Source organism: Trachurus trachurus (assembly GCF_905171665.1).
Source record: "Trachurus trachurus genome assembly, chromosome: 22".
In the NCBI taxonomy this organism is placed as follows: domain Eukaryota; kingdom Metazoa; phylum Chordata; class Actinopteri; order Carangiformes; family Carangidae; genus Trachurus; species Trachurus trachurus.
In genome coordinates this window covers 24,673,163-24,686,444 of record NC_139907.1, presented here as the reverse complement: position 1 = coordinate 24,686,444, position 13,282 = coordinate 24,673,163, and the positions used below count along the sequence as shown (strand labels likewise).

General features: G+C 40.3%; 1 protein-coding gene across 2 annotated transcripts; it reads left to right on the top strand.

Moving 5' to 3' along the window:
• Positions 1-433: 433 nt before the first annotated feature.
• Positions 434-12,828, top strand: LOC311005225 (cytosolic 5'-nucleotidase 1A-like). Of its 2 annotated transcripts, none has more exons than XM_083997582.1 (6): positions 434-488; positions 1,165-1,269; positions 10,758-10,872; positions 11,750-11,878; positions 12,045-12,229; positions 12,355-12,828. In XM_083997582.1, exons 1-6 carry the CDS (start codon positions 444-446, stop codon positions 12,664-12,666), a joined length of 891 nt encoding a protein of 296 aa, XP_083853708.1. In that variant the 5' UTR covers positions 434-443; the 3' UTR covers positions 12,667-12,828. The 2 variants fall into 2 exon arrangements, with proteins under 2 accessions (XP_083853708.1, XP_083853707.1); XM_083997581.1 differs by lacking the exons at positions 434-488; positions 1,165-1,269 and adding exons at positions 9,812-9,904; positions 10,494-10,598.
• The last annotated feature ends 454 nt before the right edge of the window (positions 12,829-13,282 follow it).

Below are 13,282 nucleotides of genomic sequence, written 5' to 3'. Positions count from 1 at the left end.
TGATCACAATCAAACTTTAAACAGGCTGTTTCTACAGACAACCAAGTACCAACAGGACCAGATCCTAACAGGAATACATTTCATTAGGATATATTTCCCATCATTTATATTCCTTTTTTTCCACCACAGAGCTTGTTCAAACCTAAAACTTTCAGTTTCTCTTTCTCATAATCACTGGCTCTTACTGTACTTCAGATTTCACAACATGTTCAGATGCAACTATGATTTTATAGGTACAGGTTCAAACTTGATGGACCAGTATTTAAATGACTCAGGTATACATGAGGAGAGGATATAAAAGAGCCATCAAGATGCCCAGGAGAGAGCTGCAGCAGAGAGAGCGAGAGGTGATAACATCAGCTGAAAAAACAACCAAACACCAGAGAGCCGACTCGAAGAGACCTAGTCACAGTCCCAAAGCCGAAAGCAGACCTAAAAAGAAGATGGCAACAAACGGTGACCATGAAGGAAACCCTACAGGGAAACAAGTGAGTTACAGTCTTACACAGCAGTAGTGGAGAGTGACTGGTTATGCTGGGTGGATGGTATCGATACATGCAATTTCAATTTCAATTTCAATTTCAATTTCAATTTCAATGTATTTATTTTTTTATGGAGGACAATGTACAACATTCAGCACTCCCTCCAAGGGGGTGCGGCTGTACCCAATTGCAGCCTCAGGCTGATTTACATTGCTAGTCCCCCTGCCGGATGTTATTAGGCACGGTCCAAACAACAGGGATTTCTCTTTCTATCACATAAGTGATGATTAGTAATTATTACAGCTACTTGCAGAGCGCTCTCTTTTTTCTCTCTTGTCAGAATGCCAGAACACGGAACAAGGAAGTGTCAGAGGACTTTGTCATCTTCATGATATTCATCGGTCGGGTCACTCTGTTTCCTCTGAAACATAACAAGCTGATGTCAGTATTTATTGCGTTCTTGGTTTTCACTGTGAACTCAGACACACCACAGCCTCTCTCTCTCTGTCTGTCTTTATGTCTCTCTAAAAGTTGAACAGATTTCAACTTGAAGCTATCTGACCACCGCAATAAAAAACTGCTCAGTAGAGCAGTGGAAATATTGTTTTCAGGGTTAGGGAATACTTAAAATTTTGATTATTGTTAAAATGTCAAACACTAGTTTGTCCTGATACTCCAGCAGGAGCCAGAGATTCCCATTACCATTGCGATGTCATCTGAACTCCTCTTCATGAAGCAGCAGGGGAGCGACTCAGTGCATCGTGGACCTGCATTCTCATTTGTCAAGGTCAGAACCAGGAAAAACTGGGACACATAAAGGAACAGTTGAGCAAACACACACAGTTACAAATGTAAAAACATGCACATGCATGCTTGCACTCGCATGCACACTTCCATTCAGTTATTCAGTCAGTTGTGTTTTTTAATGTCATGGGTTTTGTTGTGTTCAGGCTCTGCAGGCAGTGAATACTGAACTTAGAAAGGTCGGCAGTAACGAGCTCTTTGTGGTCAAACTCATCCAAGAAAAGTCAGACGACCTGGCAAACACATTCATCCAAGAGCACAGTGAGTAACTGATGCACCAATACAATTTTGTCAGCATTCTTATCATGCATTGATGTGAATGATAAGAAAGCCATTTATCTATGGTAAAAAATATTTTAATGTTATGTTTATGTATGTGTAGCAGGTGTGAGTGGGGCTGATTTGTTTGATGACAATGGGGCTAGGGGAAACTTCACCCCCAGGAAGTTACTATTTTACACAGAAAAAATCCCAATGATAGCTACGTCGTTAAGTGTACTACAGTGGTGATCTATGGAGGGACACCATAAGGTCAGGTTGATCTCAACTTAGGCCCAACAGATCCTATTCACTTCCTTTTTGGTGGATTTGCTTCCATTGTTTGTCTGTAATATGAATGATTTCAAAACTCAAAACCTTCCCTCTGAAAATTAACTGTGTCAGTTCTACAGTGTTTTGCATGAATACATTCACTGAATAGCCTATATGTGAATGTTAATTAGTGATGGTAACAGTGAGCTGGAAGTAGGCTACAGAAAAAAAAAGTGGAAAAGGAGGCTTGAGGCATTTTACCTCAAATGAGCCGGAGCTGTATGACACTGTCTCAAACAGAGCAACTTTTCCTGCATTCAAAAAGCCAAGCGACACTGCAAGCAAAGGAATATAACCAATTAAACTAATTACACAAAAATCAAGAACTGACGCAAGCAATGCTCCAGGAAGATGTAGGAAATAAATTGCAGTTACCTTCCTGGATATAGTGCTGTATGGTCCTGCTTCACAAATTCAGCAGAAAGGAGAGTAAACAGGTACTGTATCTGCAGATGTAAAGATGTACAGCATTAATCAAGGGGAGGGTTCATATAGAAATTATTAGACCATTAAAATAAAAAATCATAAAACTACCTGTCTCCTCCAATATTATCATTTAATTTCCCACAGCATCTCAAATATACCAAGTCTGTATGATATAATTAGTACTGTGATAAACAGTGTGTCTCTCATAATGCATATTTTGCAAATAAAACAGAAACTTCTCCTTCATTCTTGTTTTCAGACCTAGAAGACATAATCACTCCTTTGATTGTGAAGGGCAGTGATCTCATCGGTGCATTACAGGAAAACAAAACCCATCTCTACCTGTCTACTCCAAATGGGTCAAAGGTTGAAGAAGTGATCAACCAGGGTAAGTGTAAATAAACCAACGATGGAAACTCTGTTATGGGGCCGTCTCTACAATCCACAGCTCGTACACAAGCATCAACACAGATAACTTAAAGAAGTTTATTCTGTTGACAGTGTAGGTGTTAATGACCCTGTCTAATGTTTCTGATTCAGGTATAGCAGCTGCTGAGATGCACACACCAGAGAACATGACAGAGGTGTCGGAGACTCAGCTGCGTGTGGCCTTTGATGGTGATGCTGTTCTCTTCTCTAATGAATCAGAGCTTGTTTTCAAAGGACAACAAGGGCTCCAAAGATACATGGACCATGAGAGAGAGAAAGTCAACGAAACAATGAACCAAGTAAATTCATTGTGATTTTCACATTCTTCATATAACTGATTGAATGGTGATGATGAAGTGAATGAACTTCAAAATAAGAAATGATTAAGTTTGCTTCTCTTTTTCTTCTCCTGTCTTCTCCTTTCGTCCACACAGGGACCATTTAAGGACTTCATGGAGACCGTAGTGAGGCTGCAGGGGAAATTTATGGAAAAAAACAACCCCATTCGTACCTACCTGGTGACATCCCGTGATGCAGGCAAAGCAGGGTTCAGAGCCCTGAACACTCTGAAGAGCTGGGGAGTGGAGATGAACGAGGCCTTCTTCCTGTCAGGGTCTTCCAAAGGCCCCGTGCTTCAGCTCATCCGCCCTCACATCTTTTTTGACGACCAGCTATGTCATGTAGAAGCTGCAGTGGATGTGGGCGTGGTGGGATGTCATGTGAAATAGCTACTGTTCCTCCAGCACCTAAACCACAGGGCTGCTGGACAGTGTGTTGCTCTACTGCTTGTTTGTGGGTTTCAAATAACATAATTTTTTTCTTGCTACTGCTTTTCAATAAAACTTTTCATTTGTCAGTCAGATGTGGTAACTGACCCTGAAAACAACAAAATTCATAAGCAGAAAATACTTGATGATTATGTGACTGTAGACAGTGTGTCTACAGTCATGGTGCTGCATGGTCTGTCTCTTTTATCATTTGATCTACTGTAGTGTTTTGGTCTGTTACTGTGTGCAAATACAAGAACAGACTGTTGAATATAATGAATAAAATCATGTGTGATCCACTGTGGGCTTATGTCTTTAAGTTTGTCTGATTTAAGATTTATTACTTAATTATTATATATAGTCTACTATAAATAAGCTCCAAAGGTCTAAGGAGACAGCTAGATTGTTATTCTTTGGGTTCCGAGATTGGGACATGTTAATGATCAATTTTACTTAATTGCTGCTCCAAACTGCACTACAACTAGCTTTATATTTTCTGATACGTTTTGCTAAATTTTCCCTATCTCTCAATGTACTTTTCACAGTGAATACCTTTCCTTTCTGCAGTTGAAACAGTGTTTAAATAGAGAGAGAGAGAGAGAAAGAGAAATCAGAGCCAAAACGTGTACATTTCTTGAATCGGTGCTCTCAGACAGGACAGGTAATTGAAAGGTGCAATCACGTGGGTCACTTCACAAAGGGACTGAGCCCAAATGAAACAACTGGAGCACTCGATAAAATGCAGAAAATTTAATGCAGGTACACAACACCTAACGTTTCGATGCGGTGTGCGTCATCAGAGGTAAGCAGAACTGAGGGTGACACTGCTGGTTAAATAGTCACTACCTGAAGTTTGTTCAGTTCAGTGCCTTTGTGAAGTGACCTACGTGATTGCACCTTTCAATAGAAAACATTTGCATATATGAAAATACCTGCAACCTGCACACCAGCGTTCACACTAATCATAACAAGGAACAGGGAAGCAGTGAGGAGAAATAAGGTATAAGGAAATAAAGCAGCCAGAGCCAGGGGCATTTCTAGACACTCTGGAGGCCCCCAGGCAAAAGGGACCTTGGAGCCCCCAACCCCCAACCACAGCCAAAAAGTTTAACTGTTGATTAATCCAAAAATCCCAAACCACTGATGATTCAAATTTGCATATGCACACTATTCTATGTACACAACCATTGGTTGTCATGGAGCAGTGTTAGTCAGCAGTCAGCTAGCGCAGCCGCCAGACCACAGGAGCACCCAAGACACCACGCCCAGGGAGACGCAGAAGCCAAAGGACGCCACATGGGTCCAGGGACCCGGTAGGGCAACGACTAGCAACCCTGAAGAACCAAAGCTGATCCCCAGAAGAATAGGAAAGAGTACTGTAGCATCTACTCCTCTATGAGTTCCTGATCCACCATCCACCATCTCTGACCTGGAAAAAAGAGTAAGCCTCTACTTAAGGAGATGGTTATGGCTCCAGAGAACGAAACAGAGAATGAATGCAGAAGACCTCTGAAACACAGGGGAAGAACTAGAGCCAACTGCCACAGTCAAGGCTGGATACAAGGTGCTGTCCAGTGGAAATACGGTGCAGTGGTTTTGCAGGGCAGTCCCTCTGCAGAGCTTACACTGCTCTCAGGGAGTCATTTGTAACAGCACTCTAGATGGCTCTGGATCAAGAGAGCAGAGTTGAAATCTCAGTTGAGATCTGAGGGGGAGTGTCTGATGTTCAAAAGACCCCAAACACTCAGGAACATCACTGTCAGTGTGACCTAACTTAACTTAACTTATTTCTCCCACAAAGAGACAAACTGGTTATTTGTCGGATTCAGAGCTGAAGAGACGTTCACCATCTTGTACTAAATCAAATGATGTAAAAAGTAAGGATTACTTCACAGAGAGCAGCAGGTGAAGTCCACATGAACTGATAGTTGACACATCTTTCCACCTCTTGCCATCAGGGGGAGACAGAGACTAACTTCAAACCAATTTGTCAAACAGCTTATGACAACATCTTACACAAGTGATTGATTGACTTGATAAACTTTGTGATTGTGGAGTTATTTTTGCAATAGTCACATGTAATGAATAAAATACTGAGATATTATGTTTAATGACCAACAAGGTATTCCTCATACAGTAGTTTTCACATTACACAAGTTACTTCTGGTTGGTCACAGTTGTCTTACCTGAGCCAAGTTGAAAGATCAACAATGTCAAATGTTTCAGTTTCACTTTGTCAGAAATGATTCTTGTAGTTGTGGTCCCATAAAGACATTGTCATGAAGTGATAACGTCACCAACGTAAACCTTCAAAACAAGTCCTTCAGGTATGCTCATGTTAACATACCGTACAATCCCTAAACAAAACAAAAAAACGGATGAATAGATAAAGAACCACATCTGTGACACACCTAAAACCTGCCTTCTTTGCTGTATCATTGAGCTGTAATTGTGATCATTCTCACAAATTACCTCTCATTGTTTGACTTGTTCCTGTGACCTATCATCATTTGTAATCCTATAGTCATCCTGCACAATCTTTGTGTTCTCTTCATCAACTCCATGACCTTTGACACTGACATTAGGACACTGACATGGTCATGGTTTTTCCATTTGAGGAACATAGCCAAACTTTAGAAACAAAATGGAACTGTACTGTATCTCCTGAAGCTTAGACTATAATTCCCTTTTACACTGAACTCAGGGGTTAGGGTGAGGGTCATCTTTACTGTGCGTTCACACCAAAAGCTTCCAAAGCGTCAAAAACGCCGGAAGTCAATTCATTTTCAATGAGCGCCCGGCGACACTGAGCGACCAAAGCGTCAACAGGCGTCGCCGCGCTTCCAAAGCGTCCAAAGCTTCCAAAGCGTCAAGATGAGAAGTTGAGCCAGGTTTAACTTTAGGGTAATTAGCTATGACGCGGTTAAGCGGCAACCAGCGGCAACCAGCGGCAGCCTGTCAGAATAGAGATGTCCGTCGGCTGCCTTTTTTTTTCTTTTTTTGTATTTCGGCTCCCCAATGACCAGCGCGACCGAACTTTGACGCCAGTCACGTGACGAGCGGCCAAAGCGGCTGAAAAAATTTGCCGTTTTGGGAGCTGTCTTGTCTGACGCCCACCCTCGAGCGTTTTTGACGCTTTGGAAGCTTTTGGTGTGAACGCACAGTTATTATTACACCTGCAAGCCATTCCAAATGCTCTACTCAACTGGTGGACATTTTCAACCTCGGTGCACTCAGTGGTGGACAGTAACGGAGTAAATTTTCATTTTTCCAACCTCTCTGGGATTCTTATTAGACTTACAAATATTTACAAACTTACAAATAAATAAACAATTTCTGAATAAACAAAACTTTTGGTAACAGTGGATCAAACATAGTAGGCTATGTTTACATTTACATCTCTTTCATATGTGCTGATTAACATGATGAAATGACATTCAGTGCAATAACCGTGTATTGTCTGTGTGATCTCCTATCTATGTTTACCTCATGTGTCTCACCTGTGTTTGATTGTCCAACCCATGTCTCATTTCTCACTTGTGTATTTAATTTCAGTGTTTTCCCATTGCCCCTTGTTGATGTTTCTGCCCGCATTCTGCCCTTCACATACATGCATGTCCCAGCAGGAAGGAGGAAGTATTTCATATTTGCTGATTAAAATGACATTTGGTGCAAATAAATGGTCATTTTGTATATTTGTTTTACTCTCATCATAGAGTTAAAGCAGAAGTAAGCGGAATGTTTGTGTTAATATAAGTCTTAAATAGTTATGTCTTCCGACGGCAATCGCTTATATAGAGTGTTTGGTCTGAAACACGGGTCTGTCAGTCACTCTGCTCTGCTGTAAGCCGAGGAGAAAACTTTCCTTGTATCCTACAACCTTTATCCAATGAGGAGAGAGAACGGCATAAAGGGGCGGTCCTCTCTGTGTGTGCAGCCAAGGGATGCGCGTGAATGTGGTGACGTAGGGACGAGGGCGGGGACTGCTAACTCCATCGGCTGACAGGAAGTTAGCCAAAACAACCGGATCGCTTAATTCTGCTTTAATGTTTTTCAGATGTGATGTTTTACTCTGACTACTGTTGTGGTGGCTCAGCTGGAGCAGGAGCAGTTTCCTTGCTGCCAAAATAATGTCACTTTCTGCGATGTCACATAACATCTTATTGTGAACATCAATTGAGGTATTTTGACTTCGGGATGTTTCCCTTCCCACACAGTGGAACCGTTATGGATCAGCCTCAAAGGGCACATTACCCCACTACTCACAAGCTACAGCTGCTGACCATGATGTCTGTGACAATCAAAGTCTAATTCTTCAGAGGATCCAGCTTCTTCATTCAACAATATCCAACCGAAACAACCAAAGAGACTTTTTTTTTTTTTGAGATCCTCACAGGTAATTTTTTTCACTCTCTCATGTTACCCATATGAGTGTTTCTTGGTGGTCATGGTTACCATAATAGACACAGAGACTGTACTGTTCTACCATGTCTACTAGAATAACAGTCATTAAGCACAACTTGGGTTTGTACAGGCAGTTAGTGTGGTTAGTGTTTGAAGAACAGCCTGATTAATACTTAACACTCCTGCATTAACATAACTCAGGTCAGAATCAGTCTTTCTTCTGCTTTCTGATCTTCTGTTTTAAAGTTCTGGGTCTGACTGACACAGCGCTGAATATGGCTTAGAGCCAAAGCGCGTGCGTTTCTTTACTACTGCTTGACGCAAGAGTTATACACAGAATTGTGAGTGCTGACTTTTTCATTTGACCCATCCAACCACCATAACCTCCTCCTGACCTGGATATTCACACTCTTTGAACTCAGTCACCGCGTCTCCTTCCTCCTTCTGCCTCTGTCATAATTACTGCAGCCACTAGATGTCCCCTTAACAAAACAAAAGCATGGGTCATGATAAGCTGCTGAACAAACGACCTGCAGGCATGTTTTTTTTTATTGCCTTTCCTCTACACCAGACAATCTCAGTCAAGCCAAATGCCAGAGTCCTCCTTACACCTGAGACACGGTATATTCAAAGATCCAACAATGCAAGTTTCAGTTTCAGTTTGTCAGAAATGATTCTTATAGTTGTGGTCCCATGACTCAAGACATTGTCATAAATTGACAGGTCAACACAGTAGACCTGTCAAAACACGTCCTTGAGCTCAGACACATCTGAAATTCTGCCCTTTATAATCTTATAATTAATTATTTCAGTATCAGTTTCAGTTTCAGACACTGAAGATGCAGCAAAGTTGCCATTGCATTTTCATGATGATCATTAGCTATGAATCTTTATTTTAAGACAATCTTTAATTAATATTGAATTGCTGCTTGAGATAATGTTAATCTTAATGCACTGTACAATCCTTAAACAAAATAAAAGATGTGAAAATTAAGCACTTAGTCCATTCTTGTAATTGTTCTTACTTGAGTTGTTCTCATCCTTTAAATTAAGCATCTGTCTCCACTCAGTTAGTGTAGATAGATTGATAAACAAGTTTATACAACATACTCTATTTCTGAACAGATAATGTGTAATTTAACTAATGACCATACAGAACAGAACAGTTGTCCTTAATCAATGAAAAAGGTCTATGGAAACATTGTAGATGGAATAACATGGGCAGCTGTATGTGATCAGAGACATTTACCACAGTCACAGCTTGTTTCTCTGACATTAAAGCTGGACAGGATAATCTATTGGACTCACTCACATTTCTATGTAGCATCCCAATAGCAATAGATAAATACATTTTCAGAAAATAAATCTGTGACAGTGGCAGGCCTGTGTGCTCTCCAATCACTGCATTGAGGCTGCACTGAATTTACATAAAGTAGCCTATGCTAATGCATAATGATTCTACTGGAGTGTAACAATAATGCTGCTAACAACTGTTTGATGTTGGCATGACAACACAGGGAACCCAGCAGACAACACAGGACCAACAGGACCAGATCCTAACAGGAATACATTTCATTAGGATATATTTCCCCATCATTTATATATTTCTTTTTTTTAATTTGTTAATCTTTTTTTATGTATTTTTTCATTGTGCTGCTGAACCATAAACATTTATTCCACCACAGAGCTTGTTCAAACCTGAAACTTTAAGTTTCTCTTTCTCATCATCACTGGCTCTTCCTTCAGATTTCACAACATGTTCAGATGCATCTATGACTGTAGTAGCTATACAGGTTCAAGCTTGATGGACCAGTATTACAGTGACTCAGGTAAACCCGAGGACACGGCATAAAAGAGCCATCAAGAGGCCTAACAGAGAGCTGCAGCAGAGAGAGAGTGAGAGCTGATAACACCAGCTGTAAAAACAACCAACCTTTGACCAGACCTAAAAAGAAGATGGCAGCAAGTGGTGATCATGAAGGAAATCCTACAGGGAAACAAGTGAGTGACAGTCTTACACAGCAGTATAGTTTTTACCTTTTGAACATACTAAATTACACCCAATCAATACATTGATATGATCTAAATGTACTTGGTTTATTCAAGTTTAAATTTGAACTGAATTATTTAACTTACCAAAAGCAAAGGAACAGACTGTGTATGTTTTTCAACCAATAAATATTGATTTGAGAATACCTACTAGATTTTGTCTTATTTTAGTAAAATTCAAAATCAGTGTTTTTTGTATTAAGATTGTTCATTAAAATGGAGGTGATAGAGGCATTCATTAAATCCCCTGGAATGGATTCATGGAGCTAATAATTGTTTGACATTGGCACCGGAACAATGTTTCCTGGTTCTCTATGACCAAAGGACAACACTGTAGCCTACTGGTGTTATCAGTCGACTGTGCACTATGACCATAGTAGTTTTATGGGTGGAGATGTCACTGATAGTACATCAAAACAACAGCGGTTTTCTCCCAACCATACAGCTGTACCTGTAGTGCCCAGTGGCGAAGTAGAAGTAGTATTGTTCTGAACTAGTCAAATGGTTTTTAAAAAAGTGAAATTCTGGTTTGTCCTTGCAGGAGTCACAGATTCCCATTACCATTGCGATGTCATCTGAACTCCTCTTCATGAAGCAGCAGGGGAGCAGCTCAGTGCATCGTGGACCTGCATTCTCATTTGTCAAGGTCAGAACCAGGAAAAACTGAGGGACACACAAAGGAAGAGTTAAGCAAACACACATAGTTACAAATGTACTCGTACATACACACGTGCACACACTCACATTTCCAATGCAGTTATTCAGTATTGCATTTTTTTAATGTCATGGGTTTTGTTGTGTTCAGGCTCTGCAGGCAGTGAACGCTGAACTTAGAAAGGTCGGCAGTAACGAGCTCTTTGTGGTCAAACTCATCCAAGAAAAGTCAGACGACCTGACAAACACATTCATCCAAGAGCACAGTGAGTAACTGATGCACCAAAACAATGTAAATGGCAAAAATGTCCTATTGTATTTGAATGTTATATATGTAGTTCCAAAGTCACAAATTACCTTAATTTATTTATAGAGGATGAAAAGTTATTATTTATCTTGGAAACTATTCTGGAGCAAACACTCATCAAATGACACTTTAAGATAACTGACCATGTTTCCTCCTCTTAGCACATGTCAGATGTGATGATGCTGTAATTTAGATGTATTTACTCATTCCACCTTTATTTATAATAGGATGTCCAATGAGACACAGGTGACAGCACCCTTTGTGCACACACAGGATAATAAAAGCCAAAGCCAATCATTTAGACAAACACTCAATAGCAGACTAGAATTTCAGCATTATAATGAACCTCACTTTTATCTTTTAAGGTCATAGCTACAACTTTTTCATCAAAAGGATACATTTTTCAAAAATAATGCATCCACAGAATGTCTAGAGGGGTGCAGAATAAAAGTATTAATTTTACTGAATTTATTTTAATAGTATATAAATATATATATATAAATATTTACATCTGGTTATGTTGGCAACGTCGGCATGGCATGATCTCTGTGGCAACAGCATTACAGTAGAAAGTTGATGTCATGTGTCTGCTGCTGGCAACCAGTAAAACGGTAGGTTTAAGTGGGGCTGATTTGTTTGTTGACAGTGTGGGCAGGGGAAACTTCAGCCACAGGAAGTTGTTGTTTTAATCCATGATATAGGCTACTATAGTAGTGATCCATGGAAGATTCAGGTTGCTCTCAATTTATAGGCCCAACAGCCCCTGTCCAGAAATACTGCATCTGCAAATTACTATCTGCTATAAACCGAAGCTTTTTATTCATACTTGTTTTCAGATCTAGAAGACATAATCACTCCTTTGATTGTGAAGGGCAGTGATCTCATCGGTGCATTACAGGAAAACAAAACCCATCTCTACCTGTCTACTCCAAATGGGTCAAAGGTTAAAGAAGTGATCAACCAGGGTAAGTGTAAATGGACTGGTAAACAAACGAAGGAAACTAACTGTTATGGGGCCGTCTCTACAATCCACAGCTCGTACACAAACATCAACACAGATAACTTAAAGAAATAAGTTTATTCTGTTGACAGTGTAGGTGTTAATGACCCTGTCTAATGTTTCTGATTCAGGTATAGCAGCTGCTGAGATGCACACACCAGAGAACATGACAGAGGTGTCGGAGACTCAGCTGCGCGTGGCCTTTGATGGTGATGCTGTTCTCTTCTCTAATGAATCAGAGCTTGTTTTCAAAGGACAAGGGCTCCAAGGATACATTGACCATGAGAGAGAGCACGTCAACGATACAATGAACCAAGTAAATTCATTGTGATTTTCACGTTCTTCATATAACTGATTGAATGGTGATGATGAAGTGAATGAACTTCAAAATAAGAAATGATTAAGTTTGCTTCTCTTTTTCTTCTCCTTTCGTCCACACAGGGGCCATTTAAGGAGTTCATGGAGACCGTAGTGAGGCTGCAGGGGAAATTTATGGAAAAAAACAACCCCATTCGTACCTACCTGGTGACATCCCGTGATGCAGGCAAAGCAGGGTTCAGAGCCCTGAACACTCTGAAGAGCTGGGGTGTGGAGATGAATGAGGCCTACTTCCTGTCAGGACCTTCCAAAGGCCCGGTGCTTCAGCTCATCCGCCCTCACATCTTTTTTGACGACCAGCTACGTCATGTAGAAGCTGCAGTGAATGTGGGCGTGGTGGGATGTCATGTGAAATACTGTTCCTACAGCACCTAAACCACAGGGTTGCTTTAGTTTACATCCAAACGTATTTAAGTGTGTTATTTACTGCTTGTTTGTCGGTTTAAAACAACATGTTTTTCTTGCTACAGCTTTTTAAACAAACTTTTAAATATTTAAAATACAAGAACAGACTGAATAAAATCGTGACTGCTGTAATTCACTGTGGACAGTTATGCTTTTATTCCTGCAGTAGAAACAGCATTTAAAAGGAAAGAGAGAGAGAAATAGATTTATAGAACCTCAACCATCATAGGTAATACAATATAATTGGTCAATAGGAATTCTATAGAATAACATGGGCAGCTGCAGAGCCACTTACCGCAGAGGCATCACTAGGTTTAGGCACAACTTTATTATATGGATAAATATAACTCATGTCAGAATAAGGCCTTCTGCTTTTATGCTTTGTCCTTCTGCTTCTGTCATAATTACTGTATAGCCAGTCAAACCAGATGAGTAGCCTAAATGTAAATCAAAATGTTTTATAGTAGAACAGAAGCCTGGGTGGTGAAGCTAAAAAATGTTGATGTTAAAGATAAAAGTGAGGTTCATTATAATGCTGAAATTCTAGTCTGCTATTGAGTGTTTGTCTAAATGATTGGCTTTGGCT

What these genes read in the sequence shown, in the direction of transcription:
- LOC311005225 (XM_083997582.1), top strand. Translation starts at nt 444, where the DNA reads ATGGCAACAAACGGTGACCATGAAGGAAACCCTACAGGGAAACAA. An exon ending in GAAACCCTACAGGGAAACAA is followed by an intron (nt 489 to 1,164) that starts GTGAGTTACAGT and finishes ATACTCCAGCAG; the next exon opens with GAGCCAGAGATTCCCATTAC. An exon ending in TCAACGATACAATGAACCAA is followed by an intron (nt 12,230 to 12,354) that starts GTAAATTCATTG and finishes TCGTCCACACAG; the next exon opens with GGGCCATTTAAGGAGTTCAT.